The following is a 16698-nucleotide window of genomic DNA, read 5'->3' as shown; positions in this document are numbered from 1 at the left end:
ATCCCTCCTTCCCCTCCCAGACCTTTCGGAAAACTTTGGGACGCGTTCACGAGGAGGACCTCCTCGCGGCATGTCTGGAAAGCAGCCTGATCTGTTGTGTCCGTATCGCGAACGCACACACACGGGACCCCAACAAGAAGCTCCGCACAGCCTGAACCAGCACCCACGGGCCACCACGATCGCACCGTTTGCAACACAGACGTGTGGCACGTGGCCACCATTACAGGCGACTGCTGGGGCCAAGCAGGTGTGAAGACACAGTTTCTTGCTTAACAGCTGTGTTGGGACTTGCGTTTTAAAGCTCGACGTTTAGGGGTGCCGGGGAGGCTCGGTCAGTTGGGTGCCCGACTTGGGCTCAGGTCACGATCTCGCAGATCACGAGTTCGAGCCCCGTGTCGGGCCCTGGGCTGACGGCTCGGAGCCCGGAGCCTGCTTCGGATTCTGGGTCTCCCCCTCTCTCTGCCCCTCCCCTACTCACACTCTGTCTCTCAAAAGTGAATAAACGTTCTAAAAAAAAACAGCTTAAAGTTCGCTGCTGAATTACAAAGGGGCGTCTACTCTAGGGGTGGCTGGCCACACTTCCCATTTCCGTTCTGGTCAACAGCATTCAGCCCGTGAACGGCGGCTGGCGAGAGCAGACACCACGGGAGTCACCTTTCTGGGATTCGTGCTTCTCCGTCTTGCCTTGGTACTCGAAGCCCACGGCGCTTCTATCCACCTTGTCCTTGTCGATGCCAAACTTGCCCCCGAAGCCCTTGGAGTAATCTGCAAACGAGGGCGGCACCGTTTTCGCGGCAGCAACGCAGTCGAGCGCGGGGACCTCTGAGAAAGCACTTCTGTCGCCCGAGCAAAACCGAAACAAACCCAACAAGGATCCCTCGGCCGCAGCGGAAGGTCACTAGCAGGGGGGACCCTGGAGGGCGTCACTTGTACGTGTAGGAACAGAAACGTCCAGAGTAGCAAACAGAGCACATGAACGGCTATCGAATCTTCCCTTCGCTCCAAAGGAGATCAGAAGCAGGCAAGTTACCAAGCTTCTGAGGTCGAGACGAGCCACGGAGGTGCCGCGGCGAGCTGTCGAAAGGTCACCCTGCTTCACGAACTAAAGCCAGCAGAGGTGCACCGGTGGCACCTCCAAAGGAAGAGGACACGCACGAGGCATCTTCCAGAAACCTCACTTCCCCGCAAAGCTAAGTCACAGAAATACACGGCCTGATGCTTAAGCACGGCTCCCCCAGGGACACGTGTGTGGAACAGAATGCGAAGATCAGAACCCTCAGGAGGCCCGGGGGCTGCCGAGGAGCCCCGTCTGCCCCAGGCACGTGGGCTCCCGCCACCCGACTTCCCGCAGGCGGTTTCTGCTCCTCACTGCCACATCGGGGAGAGAGTCTGAACAGCACCAAGCGGGATCCAAGAGCAGGCCCTGATCGGCAGGGTCACAGTGGGCAGAGGGGCCCGGGTAGCAGGCAGGGGCTGCGCACTCCAGGGCCAAGCCTGCGGCCTCAGGGCAGGTGGGCGGGCCTGTGACGGGAAGCGCCCCTTGGGCCCACCAGCAGCTTCCCTGGGTAAATGCCGGGCCGGTGGTGTTCCCAGTGGCGGGGTTTAACTTTGTCTTTTAAAGAAACCCGGGTTTTTAAATAATACAGCGAGCTCTCTGCTTGTAAGGGTTGGCAATTATCTTTAAAAACTCAAATGTGCAGGGGCACCTGGGTGGCTCATTTGGTGAAGCATCCGACTCTGGGTTTCAGCTCAGGTCACGATCTCCTGGCTCACAAGTTCAAGCCCCGCGTCAGGCTCTGCACTGACAGTGCGGTGCCTCCTTGGGCATCTCTCTCTGCCCCTCCCTCAATTATTCTAAATAAACAAATAAATAAATACACAAGAATATTCAAACGTGCAGGGGTGCCTGGCTGGCTCGGTTGCTGGAGCACGTGACTTGTGACCTCAGGGTTCTAAGTCTAAGCAGCACGATGCACGTAGCAATCACTGAAAAAAGATAAAATCTTAAAAAAATGTAACGTGCACGCGAAATAAACGCAAAAGAGCCAACAATCCGCGGCCTCGGCAGGAGGGTACCGCGTCTGTAGGGCACCCCGCACGGATGCAGCAGTCTGTCACCGATGCCTGGCAGGGGATCTAACCAGGGACAGGAAGACCAGCCCGGCCTGCAAGGACCCTCTGCCAGCATCCACCAAATTTTAAAGTCAAGGTCCTGTGACCCGGCAATTCCTTTTCTGGGAATTTACTCTTCTGAGTAATCACATACGTCTATGACACAAGAGAACAAGATTTTTAACTTCAAAAACCACCAAGAGGGGCGCCTGGGTGGCTCAGTCGGTTGGGCGTCCGACTTCGGCTCAGGTCACGATCTCGCGGTCCGTGGGTTCGAGCCCCGCGTCGGGCTCTGTGCCAACGGCTCAGAGCCTGGAGCCTGTTTCCGATTCTGTGTCTCCCTCTCTCTCTGACCCTCCCCCGTTCATGCTCTGTCTCTCTCTGTCTCAAAAATAAATAAACGTTTAAAAAAAAATAAAAAATAAAAGTAAAAAAAATAAACCACCAAGAGCCTAAATCCCATGGTCCGAAGAAGAACGACCTGGCTCGGCAGACTACGGGCTCTTCACAGGATGGGGCTGAGCCGCCGTCCGAAGGACGACAAACCCCCTAAGCCCACGGAAGAGACAGGAGGGCCCTCACACATTCAGGTAAAAAGGCTGCGGGCGTGTAATGTGAGCCGGTCTCCCCGGGGCTGGTTCTGGGGACGTGGGAGGCCGGGGACACAGGGGGACACGGGGGGCCCCGAGCAGGGAGGACGTGCCGCCGCAGGCCGACCTTTCTGCGACTCGTGCTTCTCCGTCTTGCCCTGGTAGTCGAAGCCCACGGCGCTCTTGTCCACGCGGTCCGCCTGCACACCGTACTTGCCACCAAAGCCACTCGAGTAATCTGAGGGGACAAGACAGGGGTCGGGGACAAAGCCCAACGACAGACTGTTCACTTGTCAGCGACTCACGACAACAACATTCGGGAGTTAGGAGTCACCGGGAGATGAGGCACACGTTTGAAAACGCCACCCACGGTCACACACCAGTGAGCCGGGACTTGGCCTACAAGCTTGCATCCCGGGCAGCGAGGACCCCAAGCCTGTGACGGACACCTGCTTCCCGGGGCAGAAGCGAGCCGTGTTCTCACTCGGGAAAGTAACCGTCTGGAAGCTACGTGGCTGCGATCCCTTTCCAAAGGGACAGGAAATGTCCGCGCCCTGGCTCATCTGATGACAAGCAAGAGGCGGAAGTCACCAGCTTGCTTGAGACACATCAAGTGCCCTGAGAAGGTGACACGCTTTCGTTGGTAAAAAAGGTTCTAAAAGACGGGCACACCGTAAAGGTCAGCCAACACCGTGTCAGAGAGCACGCGTGCGCAGTAAAAGTGAACCATCGTTGGTTTAAAGGCTCGCGTTTCCATTGTTGGGGGGACGTTAGCGTTTCGCGAAGCAGGCCCCAAAGCCGACCGTCCGGGGAACGCCGCTCGGAAAGACAGCTTCCGCGGCGGCGACACGGGACGCAGACACCTGGAGAGCACAGTCCTCCCCGGAGGCGACTCCGCCCTCCCCAGGGAACCACCTCCGGGGACATCGCCCTCCCCCCACCTCGGCCGCAGGCCTTACCTTTCTGCGAGGCGTGTTTCTCGGTTTTCCCCTGGTATTCAAAGCCCACTGCAGACTGCAATTACCACAAAGAGGGAAACACGTTTTCAGAGGTCTCCAAAACGGTTCAGCCGAACCCCGAATACACGTGAAACGTGTGAAACCACGAGCCATGTTAGTTTTTTACCTCCGATTCCCTAAGCCAGGGGCAGGCCTAACACCCAAAGCTCCGGGCGTGGAAATTCGCTGCCATAAAATATTCAGCAACGCCCAGCAGGCAGTGCGGGCAGACCTGTAGCCGCCCGCAGCCCCCGAAGGGCACGTGGGGCGCGTGGACTTCAGCCCCACGATGCCACCCCGGGCGACCCCCCACCGCCACACGTACGCCTGCTTTTCACGTGGGCTCTTCCAAGAACAACGCTAACATCAGTAGCGAGAACGGGCACGGCGGGGGCATCTGCACACACGGCCCCGGGAGACGGGAATCCCCATCGCCCCGTCTTACAGGCAGTTCACGCAGAACCGCGGCAAACGGGTAGTAACGCCTGAGTGCAGACAGCCGTTGAACTCCAAAATCCAACTGCTGTGATATAAAACAGGGTCCAGACGGCCTTCGCTCAGAGACTGAGAGGCTGAGGCCCAGAGGTGCCAGGCGGCACCTGGACACCGGGCCTCAGCCCTGGATTGGGCGCGTGCGTGGCCCTCTGAACACCGCAGCGTCAGGGACATCCGTGCAGGGAGGGTGGCTAGACATGGTCCCCAGGGGCACGTTCTCGGGCAGTGGAAGGCTAGCCTGGTCTGTCCGATCAGCAGGTGCCAACGTCGGGGATTCGCACAGGAACCAGTGTGTTCCCGCTCTCACGTCGTAACCTGACCCATCATCTCAGAGCCAGGGATCAGGGGGCTTCTGGAAGCCCGGACACCCACCCCACAGTCCTGCATCGAGGCGCTATCTCGAGCGGCCCAGAGGACGCCCCGGTCTAGAGGGAGGGGCCCCATCACCCGCGCTCTGGTGCCCCCGACGCCTCACTCACCTGGTCAACTCTGTCCACCTGGACACCAAACTTGCCTCCAAAGCCCCGGACGGAGTCGACCTGGGAGCAGTGCTTGGAGAGCTTCGACTGATACTCGTGGCCGACGGCTGACTGAAACAGGTCACAGAGAGAAGGTGTCCGTGTCAGACACCCCCGTGGCACGGCCCACGGGGAACAGGCCCCCACGTGCGGTCCACGCCAGGGCTCCTCCCCAAAACACGCCCGGTGCGCAAGCTGGCAGAGGGGGGATCCCCGAAGCCACCCGAGACCCTGCCGGGTGGGGGCTTCTGATGTGACGGGCGTGGGCAAGGGGCCACGAGGCCGGTCCCGTGCAGAGCCCAGCCTGACACCCGGCACCCCCAGATGGCGATACAGTCGCTCGCTCTGCTGAAGCGAGGCACCCGCCTGCCGTGTGGCGTAGGAAAGAGGACCAGAGATACCCGCCGACAGACGGAGACGCAGACTCGCGCTCTCGGGGGCGACACGCGCTCGGCCACTCTACAGAGCCACCGCGATCGCGACGCCCACCCCGTCCACCCACGGGGTCCCCCACACGGTAAAGTCGGGGCGTCCCGCCACCCTGGCCTCCGCAGGGTCAGCCACCCGGGGCCTTGGGGCCACACCGGGCGCTACAGCTGTTGGTAAACAAAGCTTCTGGAACGCAGCCCCCGCCGTGGGATCCGACCACCAAGTTCGGTAAATGCCAGATGCCCACAGCCCGCGAAGCTGAAAAGACTGACGACCAAGCTCCCGGGCGGCCCCCGACCCCGCCCAGCCTCCCGGCACCAGGCTCTGTCCCCAGCGTGGACGGCCCGGACGCCTGACCAAATGTCGGCATCTGAACCTTCCCTCTTATGGCCGACGGTCTCGCCACCTGGGACGCGGCGTGGACAGCCCTCCGCCTGGTCTCCCCGGGGCTGCACAGGACGCCTGGGTCAGGAGGAGCCGGGGCGGAGGCGGAACTCGGGGGGCCGTCTCAGCACAGCGCAGGGGAGAGAGCGGCCGAGCTTCACGCGAGGCCTCAGAGCCGGGCCACGCTCTCCCCTCCCCGGCTCCACTCTGATGTCTGTCCTGCCTGGAGACCGGAGGCACACTGACCTCCCAGGGCCTCCAGGCTCCCACTCAAAAGTGCTGACAAAGCCCCCCCCCCCCCAGGGGACCGGGGCCCAGCGGCTGCCACGCCTGCCAGACCACACTCCTCGTGCAAACACGTGCCTGCCGGAGCGGGGTTTTGTTCTCCGAGTCTCCGTCACGTTCTCCTCAAATCTTAACCCAGACATCTCTGGGCTCTTTCCAACTCAGAGCGGACAAGTTACGGATAACTCGAGTTATGTGTCTTTGGAGTCTCATTTTTTTTTTTAAGCTTCTTTACTTATTTTGAGAGAGATGAACGTAGCGCAAGTGGGGGAGGGGCAGAGAGATGGGGACAGAGAGAATCCCTAGCAGGCTCTGCGCTGTCAGCAGAGAGCCCGACGCGGGGCTTGAACGCACAAACCGCAAGATCGTGACCTGAGCTGAAACCAGGAGCCGGGACTTAAGCGACAAGCCACCCAGGCGTCCACGGAGTCGCGCTTATTTCTGACAACAGGTTGGGCCAATCGTGCCCCCGGGAGCTGCAAGCTAACCTTGCCTACGGATGCAGTGAGGCACGGAGGGAGGGGCTGCGAGCCCATGGGAGCACCCCCACCGCATTCATCCCTAAGGGGAGGCCCCCCCCCCCCCCCCCACACCACCAGCTGTAGACACCCGAGCGTTTCCCTGAGCCGTCTGGGCACCGTCACTGTCACTCGCGAGACACCGCTGAGCCTGCCCGGTGCCAGGCCAGGCATGAGGTGAGGAGGGCAGGTCCCAGCCCCGGAGAGCGTCCACAGAAAGGCGGCGACGTCCAGAGGGAGCGGAGGCACACAGGGAGGAGGCACGGGGGAAAGGCAGCTGCAGGCAGGCTGGCGGGAAGGGCTCCCCGGGGAAGCTTCGGCGACTAGAAAGGCCGGAGCCCAAGGCGTTGGGAGGACAAGAGCGGCAGAGAAGCCAGAAGTGACAGCCGTGTTATCACTGCCACCTGATAGCTTCATCATTTGCCCCAACGTGTCGCTATTCCAACCCAGACCTGGGGACCCAGACAGACCGTGAATTTCTCTCTGCTTTAACTCCCCACAACACCACGGGCACAGGCTTTGTCTGGGGTAGGGAAGGCTTCTACCTGTTTCTCTCGTGTCCTAAGCACGTGGGGCCAGGGGCCGGGGGGGAGGGTTCGTCTGTTTGTACTGCAAAAGGCCACCAGGCTTCTTCTTTAGAACCCGAAGATTATTCCGCTCCCCACCCTGCCTGTCTAGACACCTCCGGGAATGACAATCACACCAGGAGACGTCCCCGTCTGTTTCCTGCAACTCACTCTTGGTCCAACCCCGGCTTAGGCAAATCCGGGACCTGGCGTGGGGGGTCCACAGGCCCCCCACGCATCTGCTCTGTGCTAACACCCGCAGCGTGGCACGCGGGGACACAGCGGTGCCATTCCGTGCTCGGCCCAGACACGGACTCCGATCCGGGCAGGTCTCGGATTACAGAAGTTCCAGATCAGCTGACGGTTTCCCTTGTACGCAGAACAGAGGCAGACGGCTGTCGGGTCAGGACAACGTCACGCTGGTCAACCCGGGAAATTCACGTCTACAGGCAGGTCTGCGGACCGTATGCAGGAACCTCACTTGGGAAACACGTGACCCACCACCCCTACTCCGTATCCTCTCGCAGGGGGTGGCGAGCAGAGCTGATCTGCTCCCGGTCTCTCAGGACAGAGGACGCAAAGTGCCAGCCGAGGCTGATGCGTTCAGTCGACCACGATGACGCCGTGTAGGCGGGTGGCAGAGAAGGCTCGCCCGCTGCCCTCAGCGAGTGCTCTCTCCCGGCCTCACGGGCAGTGACTCTACACAGAGGGCCAGGCCAGACTCCTCCGTGAACGTCACCGATGCCTGGAGGACAGCAAGGCACCTGCTGGCTGAAGGCTCGCCCGCGCCGTGAACGAGAGCCCCCCGGTCTGGTTCCGGTCCGCAGACCGGCTCAGGTGAGGCTTGTGGTGAGCCGCGGGCAGCAGGGACGCCGACACCCACGCTCAAGATGCCCCTGGGCTGCCGTCCTCGTCCCAGAGCCCCTCCCCCCGACCCAGGCCAGCCGCCGCATCGCCCACACCCCGGCAACCGTGCGAATCCCAAAAGAGCTGCTAAGACACAGGAGCCCTCGTGAGGAAGGTTGGTCCGCAGAGGGCATCTCACCCTCACCACGCTGACGCAAGGCTTTTAGCCAAGAGGTCTGGGCCCCTACCTCGCCAGCCCCGTCCCCGCCGAGGACCGGCACGCAATGCCGTCGCCTACCTTGTCCATGCGGTCCTGCTCCACGCCGAACTTCCCGCCGTAACCGTGAGAGGCTTTTGGTCCCGTTTCAAGCTCCTTCTCCTTCAAGCTCTGGTGTTCTTGAAAAACATTCTCTCTCAACTTGTGTATGCTAGAAGGGGAGGGGAGGGGAGGGGAGGGGAGGGGAGGGGAGGGAGGGAAGACACAGACACACACTGAGAGGGCGGGCGGCGGGACCGCGTGGCCCCTTTCCTCCACGCCCCCAGTCCCTGCCTTCCCCGGGCTCCGGGCTCCCTTCCTCCGCCAGCCGGCCCATCTGGTCAGCAGAGCTCAGAGTGACGCTTACAGGGAAAAAGGAACTAATCTGTGCTGGGCCAGTGAGTCATCCCAAATCCAAGAGTGGCCGCGCTAAAACGTGAGTTTTTCTCTGATTTCTTATGGAGAAGAGGTTCTCTTTCCTCAGGTAGCGGGATCAGGACAAGCCCTTTTGCCGGCATCACCTCACGGCACAAGCGGAAACCAAACCAACGGTCCCGTATCCCAGAGACCCTGAGGACGCTGCTCAAAGACCGTGAGACGCAACGTGGAGACCACGTCTCTACTTGAGGTATTACTGCTTTTACCTATTCCGAGGTGACACGAGAGACTTTCAGAACTTATCATCTAAAGCCACTTTCTACTTTTAACACCGGGGACAGCAAAGCGGATCACAAGACGTGGCCAAGATGTGGCAGGTCAAGAGGCTTCTAGAGCTGCCACCATCAGGGGACCATAAAGTGGCACAAAGGCCACCCCACAGGGCTGTCCAGGGGTCACCGTGTCCACACATCTGGACAATCCCAGAGTGCACTGAAAAAGCAGACCATGGCCCAGTGCCCTTGGCGGGGCGGGGGGAGATACTGTTCCAACACCTGGAAGGGCCACAGGGCGCCCACGACTGTCCCAGGGGCTCACGCGACATCCAGCACGTTTCGAAGCCACGGGAACAGAAACAACGAGGGAGCAACGGTGACTTCACCAGCTCGGGAGTCGGCTCCCAGGGCCTCAACGTCCTCACGTGGCTTCTGTGGAAGGTGTGGGCTCAGCAAGTCAGGGAGGAACCAACACTTGGGTCTAAAATACCCACACTACAGACTTCACCCTCTTTTGGGGATGATTTCCTGGCTCTGCCTCAGCCAAGAACAGCTTCATTTTCCCGAAAGATACGGGGCCAAGGAAGACAAACCCCGCAGGCGACCCGGACAGATCACAGGGACGGCCCTTCACGGCAGGGACGGGAGGGTACAAGCGGAAGGCGGTGCGGACTAAATGAAAGTCTGAGCACAGTTTCAAGGCTTTTGCCTACACTTCCTGACAAGGAAACACCACCGGAAGGAGCAGGGCCCACTCTCCCGCGGGACAATCCCTCAGCTCTATTTGGGGCCTTTCGGGAGAACACGATGCTCAGAATCCAGCTCCCCGGTACCCCACGGACAGTGACAAAGCAGGAAAATTAGAGTTGTGGGGGGGGTTAAGGTGTAAGGTATTCGAAGCCATCGTGTGGGGCAGGAACCCCCCACCTGCAGACCGCGTGGGAGACCGCGTCCCTTAGAGATGCTAGAATCGTCAATACAAGAACTGTTTGTGACGGGAGCTTCTCAGCAACCACGTATACGTGCAAACACACGGAGAGAAGCATGGAATCGCGTCTCGCGGGAACCTCAGCTCGCGAGACAGGCCGAGCCGTGCCAGCGTGCGTTCACAGAGAAGCTGTGTGTCCCCCCCCCCCCCTCCCCAACACCGGTCTGCATCTTCGCCCTTCAAAAGGCCGATTTCACACCAACATTAAGAGTCTCTTACTTGATGTGCTCCTGGTGCCCAGACCCTTGCACGGTCTTGGCCCCCCATCTCTGCTCCTTCTCACTCACGTCGTTCTGGAAAGAGAAGTCAGTGAGGAGTGAGGCCCACGCGGGCCTGTAAGACACACGGACAACCCGAACGGGAACGGGAAGAAAATCACTTCTGGGAAAAGTGATACAGAGGTAGGCTGGAGACTCATACCACAAAATCGGGGTCGGTCTCCCAGTCATCGGCGCCCCCGTCGTCCTGGGGGATGGTCACGGCGTGGCCCGCTGAAGCTTTCCACATCTGAAAGAGCAGGGCCCGGGGTCAGGGAGGCCTGGGAGAACGGCTCTCAGAGGCCAGCCGACAAGCTCTCTGGCCACAGCATGACAGCTCGGAGCTCGGGGGGCTGGGCGGCCGGGCCACCAAATGCCCACCCACAACCCCGTGCGGGAATGACATCAGACGCAAAAGAAACATCGTGTGAGATTTCTAACACCGCTCTCAAGTGGCATCTGAGACCCATCAGAAACATTCCAGCTTCAACTCAAGTGGGAAAGTGTTCTGGAAAATAAGAAAGTCACGCGTGCATTGACATCATCCATGAAGAATACATCCCTCCAGGGGCGCCTAGGTGGCTCCGTCGGTCAAGCGTCCGACTTCGGCTCCGGTCATGATCTCGTGGTTCGTGGGTTCGAGCCCCGCGTCGGGCTCTGTGCTGACGGTTCGGAGCCTGGAGCCTGCTTCGGATTCTGAGTCTCCCTCTCTCTCTGCCCCTCCCCTGCTCACGCTCTGTCTCTCTCAATAAATAAATGTTAAAAATTAAAAAAAAAAAAAAAAAGAAAACACATCCCTCCAGGGGCACCTGGGGGGGTTGGGCTCAGTCTGTTAAGCGTCCAATTTTGGCTCAGGTCACAATCTTGCCATTCATGAGTTCTAGCCCCACGTCGGGCTCTGTGCTGTCGGCGCAGAACCCGCTTCAGATCCTGTCTCCCTCTTCCTCTGCCCCTCCCCCGTTCTCGCTCACGCTCTCTCTCTCTCTCTCTCATGGGCTGTCCCCTCCTCCTCCAGCACGTCAGCGCCGGAAGGGGCCATCTGGCACAGAGACCAGGGACAGCGGCCTCACACCTGAACGAGACAAGACTTTTCCTGACTGCGAAGGTAAAATCGAACTTTTAAGGATTTCAAGAGAAACCCATGTGTGAGAACGGGCTCGTTTTCCACACAAGTACTGGTAAAATTTCACCTTGGCCAGGAAGCAACTGGAACACTGTTTTAAGTTGATCACCCAGGAGTTCCAGCCACGTGTCTGAACCAGGGACACCCAGTGGGCGCTTTGTGGGGTGCCACACGGGTGCTCCTGTGGCTTGAATTCAGCCACAACGAAAGCCCGTCTGGACCCGCCCCCTCCAGCTCTACTGGGTCTCAAGTCCAAATCCGGGTGGCAGCGAGGGGCAAATCGGGGCACAGCTCTCACGTCCCCAGATGCGACTCCTGTCACTGTCTCCTGAACAGGCAACAGTTTGCTAGCAGGTAAGGCAGGATCCACACTGTCCCCTCAAGGCCACCTCAAACCTCGCTCCCTTCTGTCTAGGTGTCGCAAACCCCGGCAACAACTTCCCAGATGTAATCTGCTGTTGACACGATGTAAAAAAAAAAATTTTTTAACGTTTGTTTTTGTGAGACAAAGAGAGACACAGTGCGAGTGGGGGAGGGGCAGAGAGAGGGAGACACAGAATCCGAAGCAGGCCCCAGGCTCCGAGCCCTCAGCACAGAGCCCGACGCGGGGCTCGAACCCACGAACTGTGAGATCATGACCCGAGCCGAAGTCGGACGCTTGACCGACGGAGCCACCTAGGCGCCCCTGTTGACACGATTTTAGACAGCAAACAGACTCAACTCTCAGCCCGGGAGGGGCAAACCAGACTATGGTCCTGGGGCGCCCATTCACAAAGGAAAGAATGGATGACTGAAAGTCGCGAGATCTGCCCCCAGTCTCTTCGTCTCCAGTCAAGTGTGCCCCGCGGCCCCGAGCTTGAAAGAGGCCACCCAACTGCAGGACTTCAGCTGCCTGCGGTTCGGGCCAGAGGAGACAGTCACATGAAAGGACAGGGTCTCTGGGGAGGGCCGGTGAGGCCAACTCTCCCCAGAAGGTGAAGGCGAAAGAGATCTCTGCCCGTTGTTCTAGACTCACCAGGAAAACACGGCAGGGCCCCACCTCCCCTGGTCCTTCTGGAAGCCAGCTTCATCAGAGGGCAGAGAGAGCACCTGTGCCTGCCTCCTCACATCCTGCCTGGGAGCCGCGCCCACCGTCCACCCGCTTCCTGCTCCCCAGTTCGAGCTCTCTTTCGAAACCACAGGCCACACTGGAAACCGGGCGTGACGTCTTCAAAGTCACTGACTCGTTTATTCGCAAGTAATCTCTACACCCAACATGGGGCTCGAACTCAGGACGCGGTGACCCCAAGGTCAAGAGTCACGTGCTGTTCCAACAGAGCCAGCCAGGCGCCCTCCTGACTTTAATTTTTATGTAAACAACAAAATATCCTCCCAGCAAATTACTGTCCCGACAGACCCAAAGGGAATCCCCTCCCCTTCCCGGCTCACGGACTCACCCCGGTGGCCCCAGGGGAGAGGACACGATGGCGACAAGGCACAGACCTTTCTTCCCGCCCCAAGGTGAAAGGCTGCTCACAGGTCCCTGTCTGAAACGCGGTGATCCGATGAGGAAATCCCAGGCATCTGGAGCGATTCCGTCTGTAACACGATGAAGAAGAAAAGCTCAGGAGGGCATCTGCCAACCAGGCTCTCTGGGCAAGTCGTCACGCGTGCAGAGCCTCTCAGGAATCCGTGACCTCCTCCCGCACGTCACACGGCTTTGGGAAGAAATCTGAGAGGAGGGAGGGAGGGAGCGCACTCTACTAACCAAAAAGCTCAACCCGTCTCCGGACACATTGAGAAAATACAGAAAACAACAAGTCTCCAAAGATTTATAGCTGCATGAAGTTTTCCCTTCGTGCAAACAGAAATGATTGCTGCAGCCTGCCAGCATACATCTTCTGTCGGCCTTCTAAACAACGACATTGCTGGGGCGCCTGGGTGGCGCAGTCGGTCGAGCACCCGACTTCAGCTCAGGTCACGATCTCACGGTCCGTGAGTTCGAGCCCCGCGTCGGGCTCTGGGCTGATGGCTCGGAGCCTGGAGCCTGTTTCCGATTCTGTGTCTCCCTCTCTCTCTGCCCCTCCCCTGTTCATGCTCTGTCTCTCTCTGTTTCAAAAATAAATAAACGTTAAAAAAAAAATTAAAAAAAAAATAAACAAACATTTTTTAAAAAGAATATTCAGGGGCGCCTGGGTGGCGCAGTCGGTTAAGCGTCTGACTTCAGCTCAGGCCACGATCTCGCGGTCCGTGAGTTCGAGCCCCGCGTCGGGCTCCGGGCTGATGGCTCAGAGCCTGGAGCCTGCTTCCGATTCTGTGTCTCCCTCTCTCTCTGCCCCTCCCCCGCTCATGTTCTGTCTCTCTCTGTCTCAAAAATAAATAAACGTTAAAAAAAAAAAAAAAACATTGTTAAAAGTAATAAAATCTATTACCGTGAGTTAAAACACACACACACACACACACACACACACACACACACACACACACACGAGGGCCACCTGGGTGGCTCAGTCCGTTTAAGCATCCGACTGTGGCTCAGGTCATGATCTCAAGGTTCGTGGGTTCCAGCCCCGCGTGGGGCTGTGTGCTGACAGCCCGGAGCCTGGAGCCTGCTTCGGATTCTGCGTCTCCCTCTCTCTCTGCCCCTCCCCTGCTCACACCCTGTCTCCCTCTCTCAAAAACAAATAAACATTAACAAATAAATAAGCTAAGGAAACCTCTCTGAAACGGACCGTGACGCGGCCGGGAGACACACGGCACAGGGACTGCTGTCTGGCTGAGACGCGGGGTGACTCGGGGAGCAAGGGAGAAGCCGGCTGCACTTCTAATGAACGGTTTCGGTTACTGCACAGAGATCAAGACTCCAATTAGCCAAGCCACCGACTCCCCACCGACTCCCGAAAACGATACGGCAGCCTCGACAGGCACCGCACGGTTGGACATTACGGAGCAGAGGAAGAAAGTCCCCTCGTTCCCTAGAAACGAGCCAGTCCCGAGCAGGCGCCGCTTACACCCGCGAGCAGCTCCGTCACAGACCAGGAGCCACAGCGGCGGTGCTCTGCCAGCCTTCCCCATGCTCCATTTCCTACTGAGTTCCTGACCCTACGATTCACGCCCACCTTCCCCTCAGTCCCCTCTGGACACCCTAGCTGCTCCGCACACGCCAGGTACCGAAGTTGTTACCGTCATCAGCAAACATCTAGAAACATCCACACAAAAGCAGCTAGTGATAGCCTCACATCTACAACAAATTAGTACCCACTCCAAATTCCAAATTAAAAACAACTTTTTTAAAAAACATCGCAAGGATAACTAAAAATGTGAAAGCCTGCATATTTTTTTGCACCCAAACATAATGCCTTTGGCCCCCTACCTCACACTGTACACAAAAACCGGTCAAAGATCTAAAATTTAAGCGTAAACTATTAAGCTCTTACAAGGAAACACAGGAATAGATTTTCATAACCTCCAATTTGGCAACAGTTCTTAGCACGAAGAAGACGAAATGTGAAACTCTGTGCTTCAGAAGCCGCCATCAAGAGCGTGAGGACAGTTCACAGAACACGGGAAACTGTTCCCTAGTCCCACGTCCAAAACAAGTCAGGAATTCCTGCAACTGCATTAATATAAAGGACGCGTAACCACACTGCCAAACGGGGAAGGACCTGAATAGACGTCTCCCCAGAGATGTGAGAGCTCCTCACATGAGCTACTAGCTACTAAGCTCACAAAAGATACCCGGGATGGTGAACCGTCACGGAAGCGCAACTCGAGACACAGCAGATACCGAGCCTCTCATTCCAGGATGGCTGAAACCAAAGACACAGCCAGGAACAACTTCGAGAGGGGGTGGGAAGAAATCGGAACCGCCTCACCCCACGGGTGGGAATGCAAAGCGAGGCACCGTGTGGCAGGTCCTCAGAAGCTTGAACACAGTTACCAAATGACCCAGGGGTTCCAACCCCCAGAGACGGACGCGAGAGAAACGACAACTTCCATCCGCACACCAACCCGCACGGAACGCGCACGGTATCCTTCACGACGGCCCCAAAGCAAACACGATGCCAACGCCCGTGTTATGTAACCGGCCCACGTGAGCCACTAGTAGGAGGGAATAGGATCTGGCAAGAAACGGGAGTGAAGGCCGGATGCCCCGCGACACGATGACGTGAAAACACACGAAGCAAAGCAGCCAGACGGCGAAAGACCGTGTCTTACACGGTCCCGCGTACGTGCGACGTCCAGAACTACCAAGTCTATGGAGATGAAAAGTAGATGGGTGGTTGCTGGCCCTGGAGGGAGGGTAACAGGGATTCCTCGTGAGGTGTCAGAATTACCCTAAAACTCATCGTGGCGACCGACGGCTGCTCAACTCTGTGGCTAGACTAGAAAACTATTTAACGGAACCCTTAAAAAAACTTTTTTTAATGTTTATTGCATGTTCGAGACAGAGAGACACAGAGCACAAGCAGGGGAGGGGCAGAGAGAGAGGGAGACACAGAATCCGAAGCAGGCTCCAGGCTCCGAGCTGTCGGCACAGAGCCCGACGCGGGGCTCGAACTCACGGACCGCGAGATCACGATCTGAGCCGAAGTCGGACACCCAACCGACTGGGCCACCCGGTCGCCCCTTAATCGAACCCTTTAAATGAGTGAACCACACGGTATGTGAATTATATCTCAATGAAACGGTCACCCAGAGACACGGTTCGCTGTTCACCACGAACAGACCTTCCTTGCAAACGTCACACGTGCCCACCGACACCACACCAGCATGAACTCGGCTCGCGCTGCCACACAGAGTGGGAAACTCTACAGGACAAAGTTTCAGACGATGGGACAGAATTCACTTTGCAGCAACCCCGCTACCTTCGCTGGGGCAGAGGGGCAGAGAGCGAGAAGGCATCTGAGCAGCCAACACAGGGGTCTCGGACGCCCGCGCCCCGCCAGAGGAACGCCCCGGGGGGGGGGGGGTCTGGGCCTGTGTGCCCTCCTCTGCTCAGAGCGCCCGCGTGCACGCCCACAAGGTGAAGGCCAGGGACTGTGACCCAGTCCACCCGTGGCTGGCACAGTGCAACGCAGGGCAGGGCCCGGAAGACTCGCGCACTCAACCACGCCCTTTCTGAGCACCTTACCGGTGCTGCACGGCACCCACCAAAGTCTGAATCACCAAACGCGCGCACTTAATTAAAAGTGTTCTAAAGATGAGCCCATCCAAATGCTTCCACTGGAAGGCAAAGGCTGTAGTGACGGGGAGACCTAGGGTCAAACCGCAGTCGGCATCCCCCTCCCCCTTTATTCCTGGGTCCGGAAGTGACCTTCAGGACGCTTCCCGCTCCTTCGGGATCTGGGACTGCTTTTCCCAGAGAGCCAGAGAGACACCGGGGCAGTGACTCACCAGGCGGTCAGAGGGGGCAGGACAGGAGGGGCCCCGGGCTGGCCGGGCCTGCTGGGCGGAACCCCGCGGCCAGAACCCAGGGGGTTAATCCCTGAAGGAGCGCGGCGCCCGCAGGGCGGGCCGGGGAGGGGAGGCCTCCAGAACTGCGCTCAGCGGAAAATGGCATTCCTCCCCAAGAGGCCCCACAAGGCCACGGATTCCAGCCCGAGGAAGCCCGGTCCCCTCTCCCCACCCCACCCCCCCCCGCCCCTCCAGCGGGGGGATCGCGCGCCCGTGACGTGCAAGCGATGGAAGCAGAACACGC

The 16698-nt window shown here is 58.7% G+C and overlaps 1 protein-coding gene across 11 annotated transcripts in view; it reads right to left on the bottom strand.

Annotated features, from left to right (window-relative positions):
- CTTN (cortactin) overlaps positions 1-16698 on the bottom strand; it is a 30941-nt gene that overhangs the window by 13533 nt on the left and 710 nt on the right. Inside the window, exons 1-10 of one of the 11 annotated variants that reach the window (XM_030331809.1) lie at positions 16395-16690; positions 13730-13841; positions 12501-12596; positions 10059-10145; positions 9858-9931; positions 8040-8169; positions 4675-4785; positions 3662-3716; positions 2830-2940; positions 655-765 (exon numbers count right to left, since the gene is read on the bottom strand). In XM_030331809.1, coding sequence (XP_030187669.1) covers positions 655-765; positions 2830-2940; positions 3662-3716; positions 4675-4785; positions 8040-8169; positions 9858-9931; positions 10059-10145 — 679 coding nt within the window. In that variant the 5' untranslated portion in view covers positions 12501-12596; positions 13730-13841; positions 16395-16690. Of the gene's footprint in view, positions 1-654; positions 766-2829; positions 2941-3661; positions 3717-4674; positions 4786-8039; positions 8170-8364; positions 8492-9857; positions 9932-10058; positions 10146-12454; positions 12597-13729; positions 13842-15727; positions 15809-16131; positions 16224-16394; positions 16691-16698 lie in introns of those variants that run through there. The other 10 variants (XM_030331810.1, XM_030331805.1, XM_030331808.1 and 7 more) reach the window with 10 other exon arrangements.

The sequence above is a fragment of the Lynx canadensis genome, chromosome D1 (assembly GCF_007474595.2).
Source record: "Lynx canadensis isolate LIC74 chromosome D1, mLynCan4.pri.v2, whole genome shotgun sequence".
Taxonomy (NCBI): Eukaryota; Metazoa; Chordata; class Mammalia; order Carnivora; family Felidae; genus Lynx; species Lynx canadensis.
Note: the sequence above shows the minus strand (reverse complement) of the source record. Positions and strands in the feature narration are given on the sequence as shown.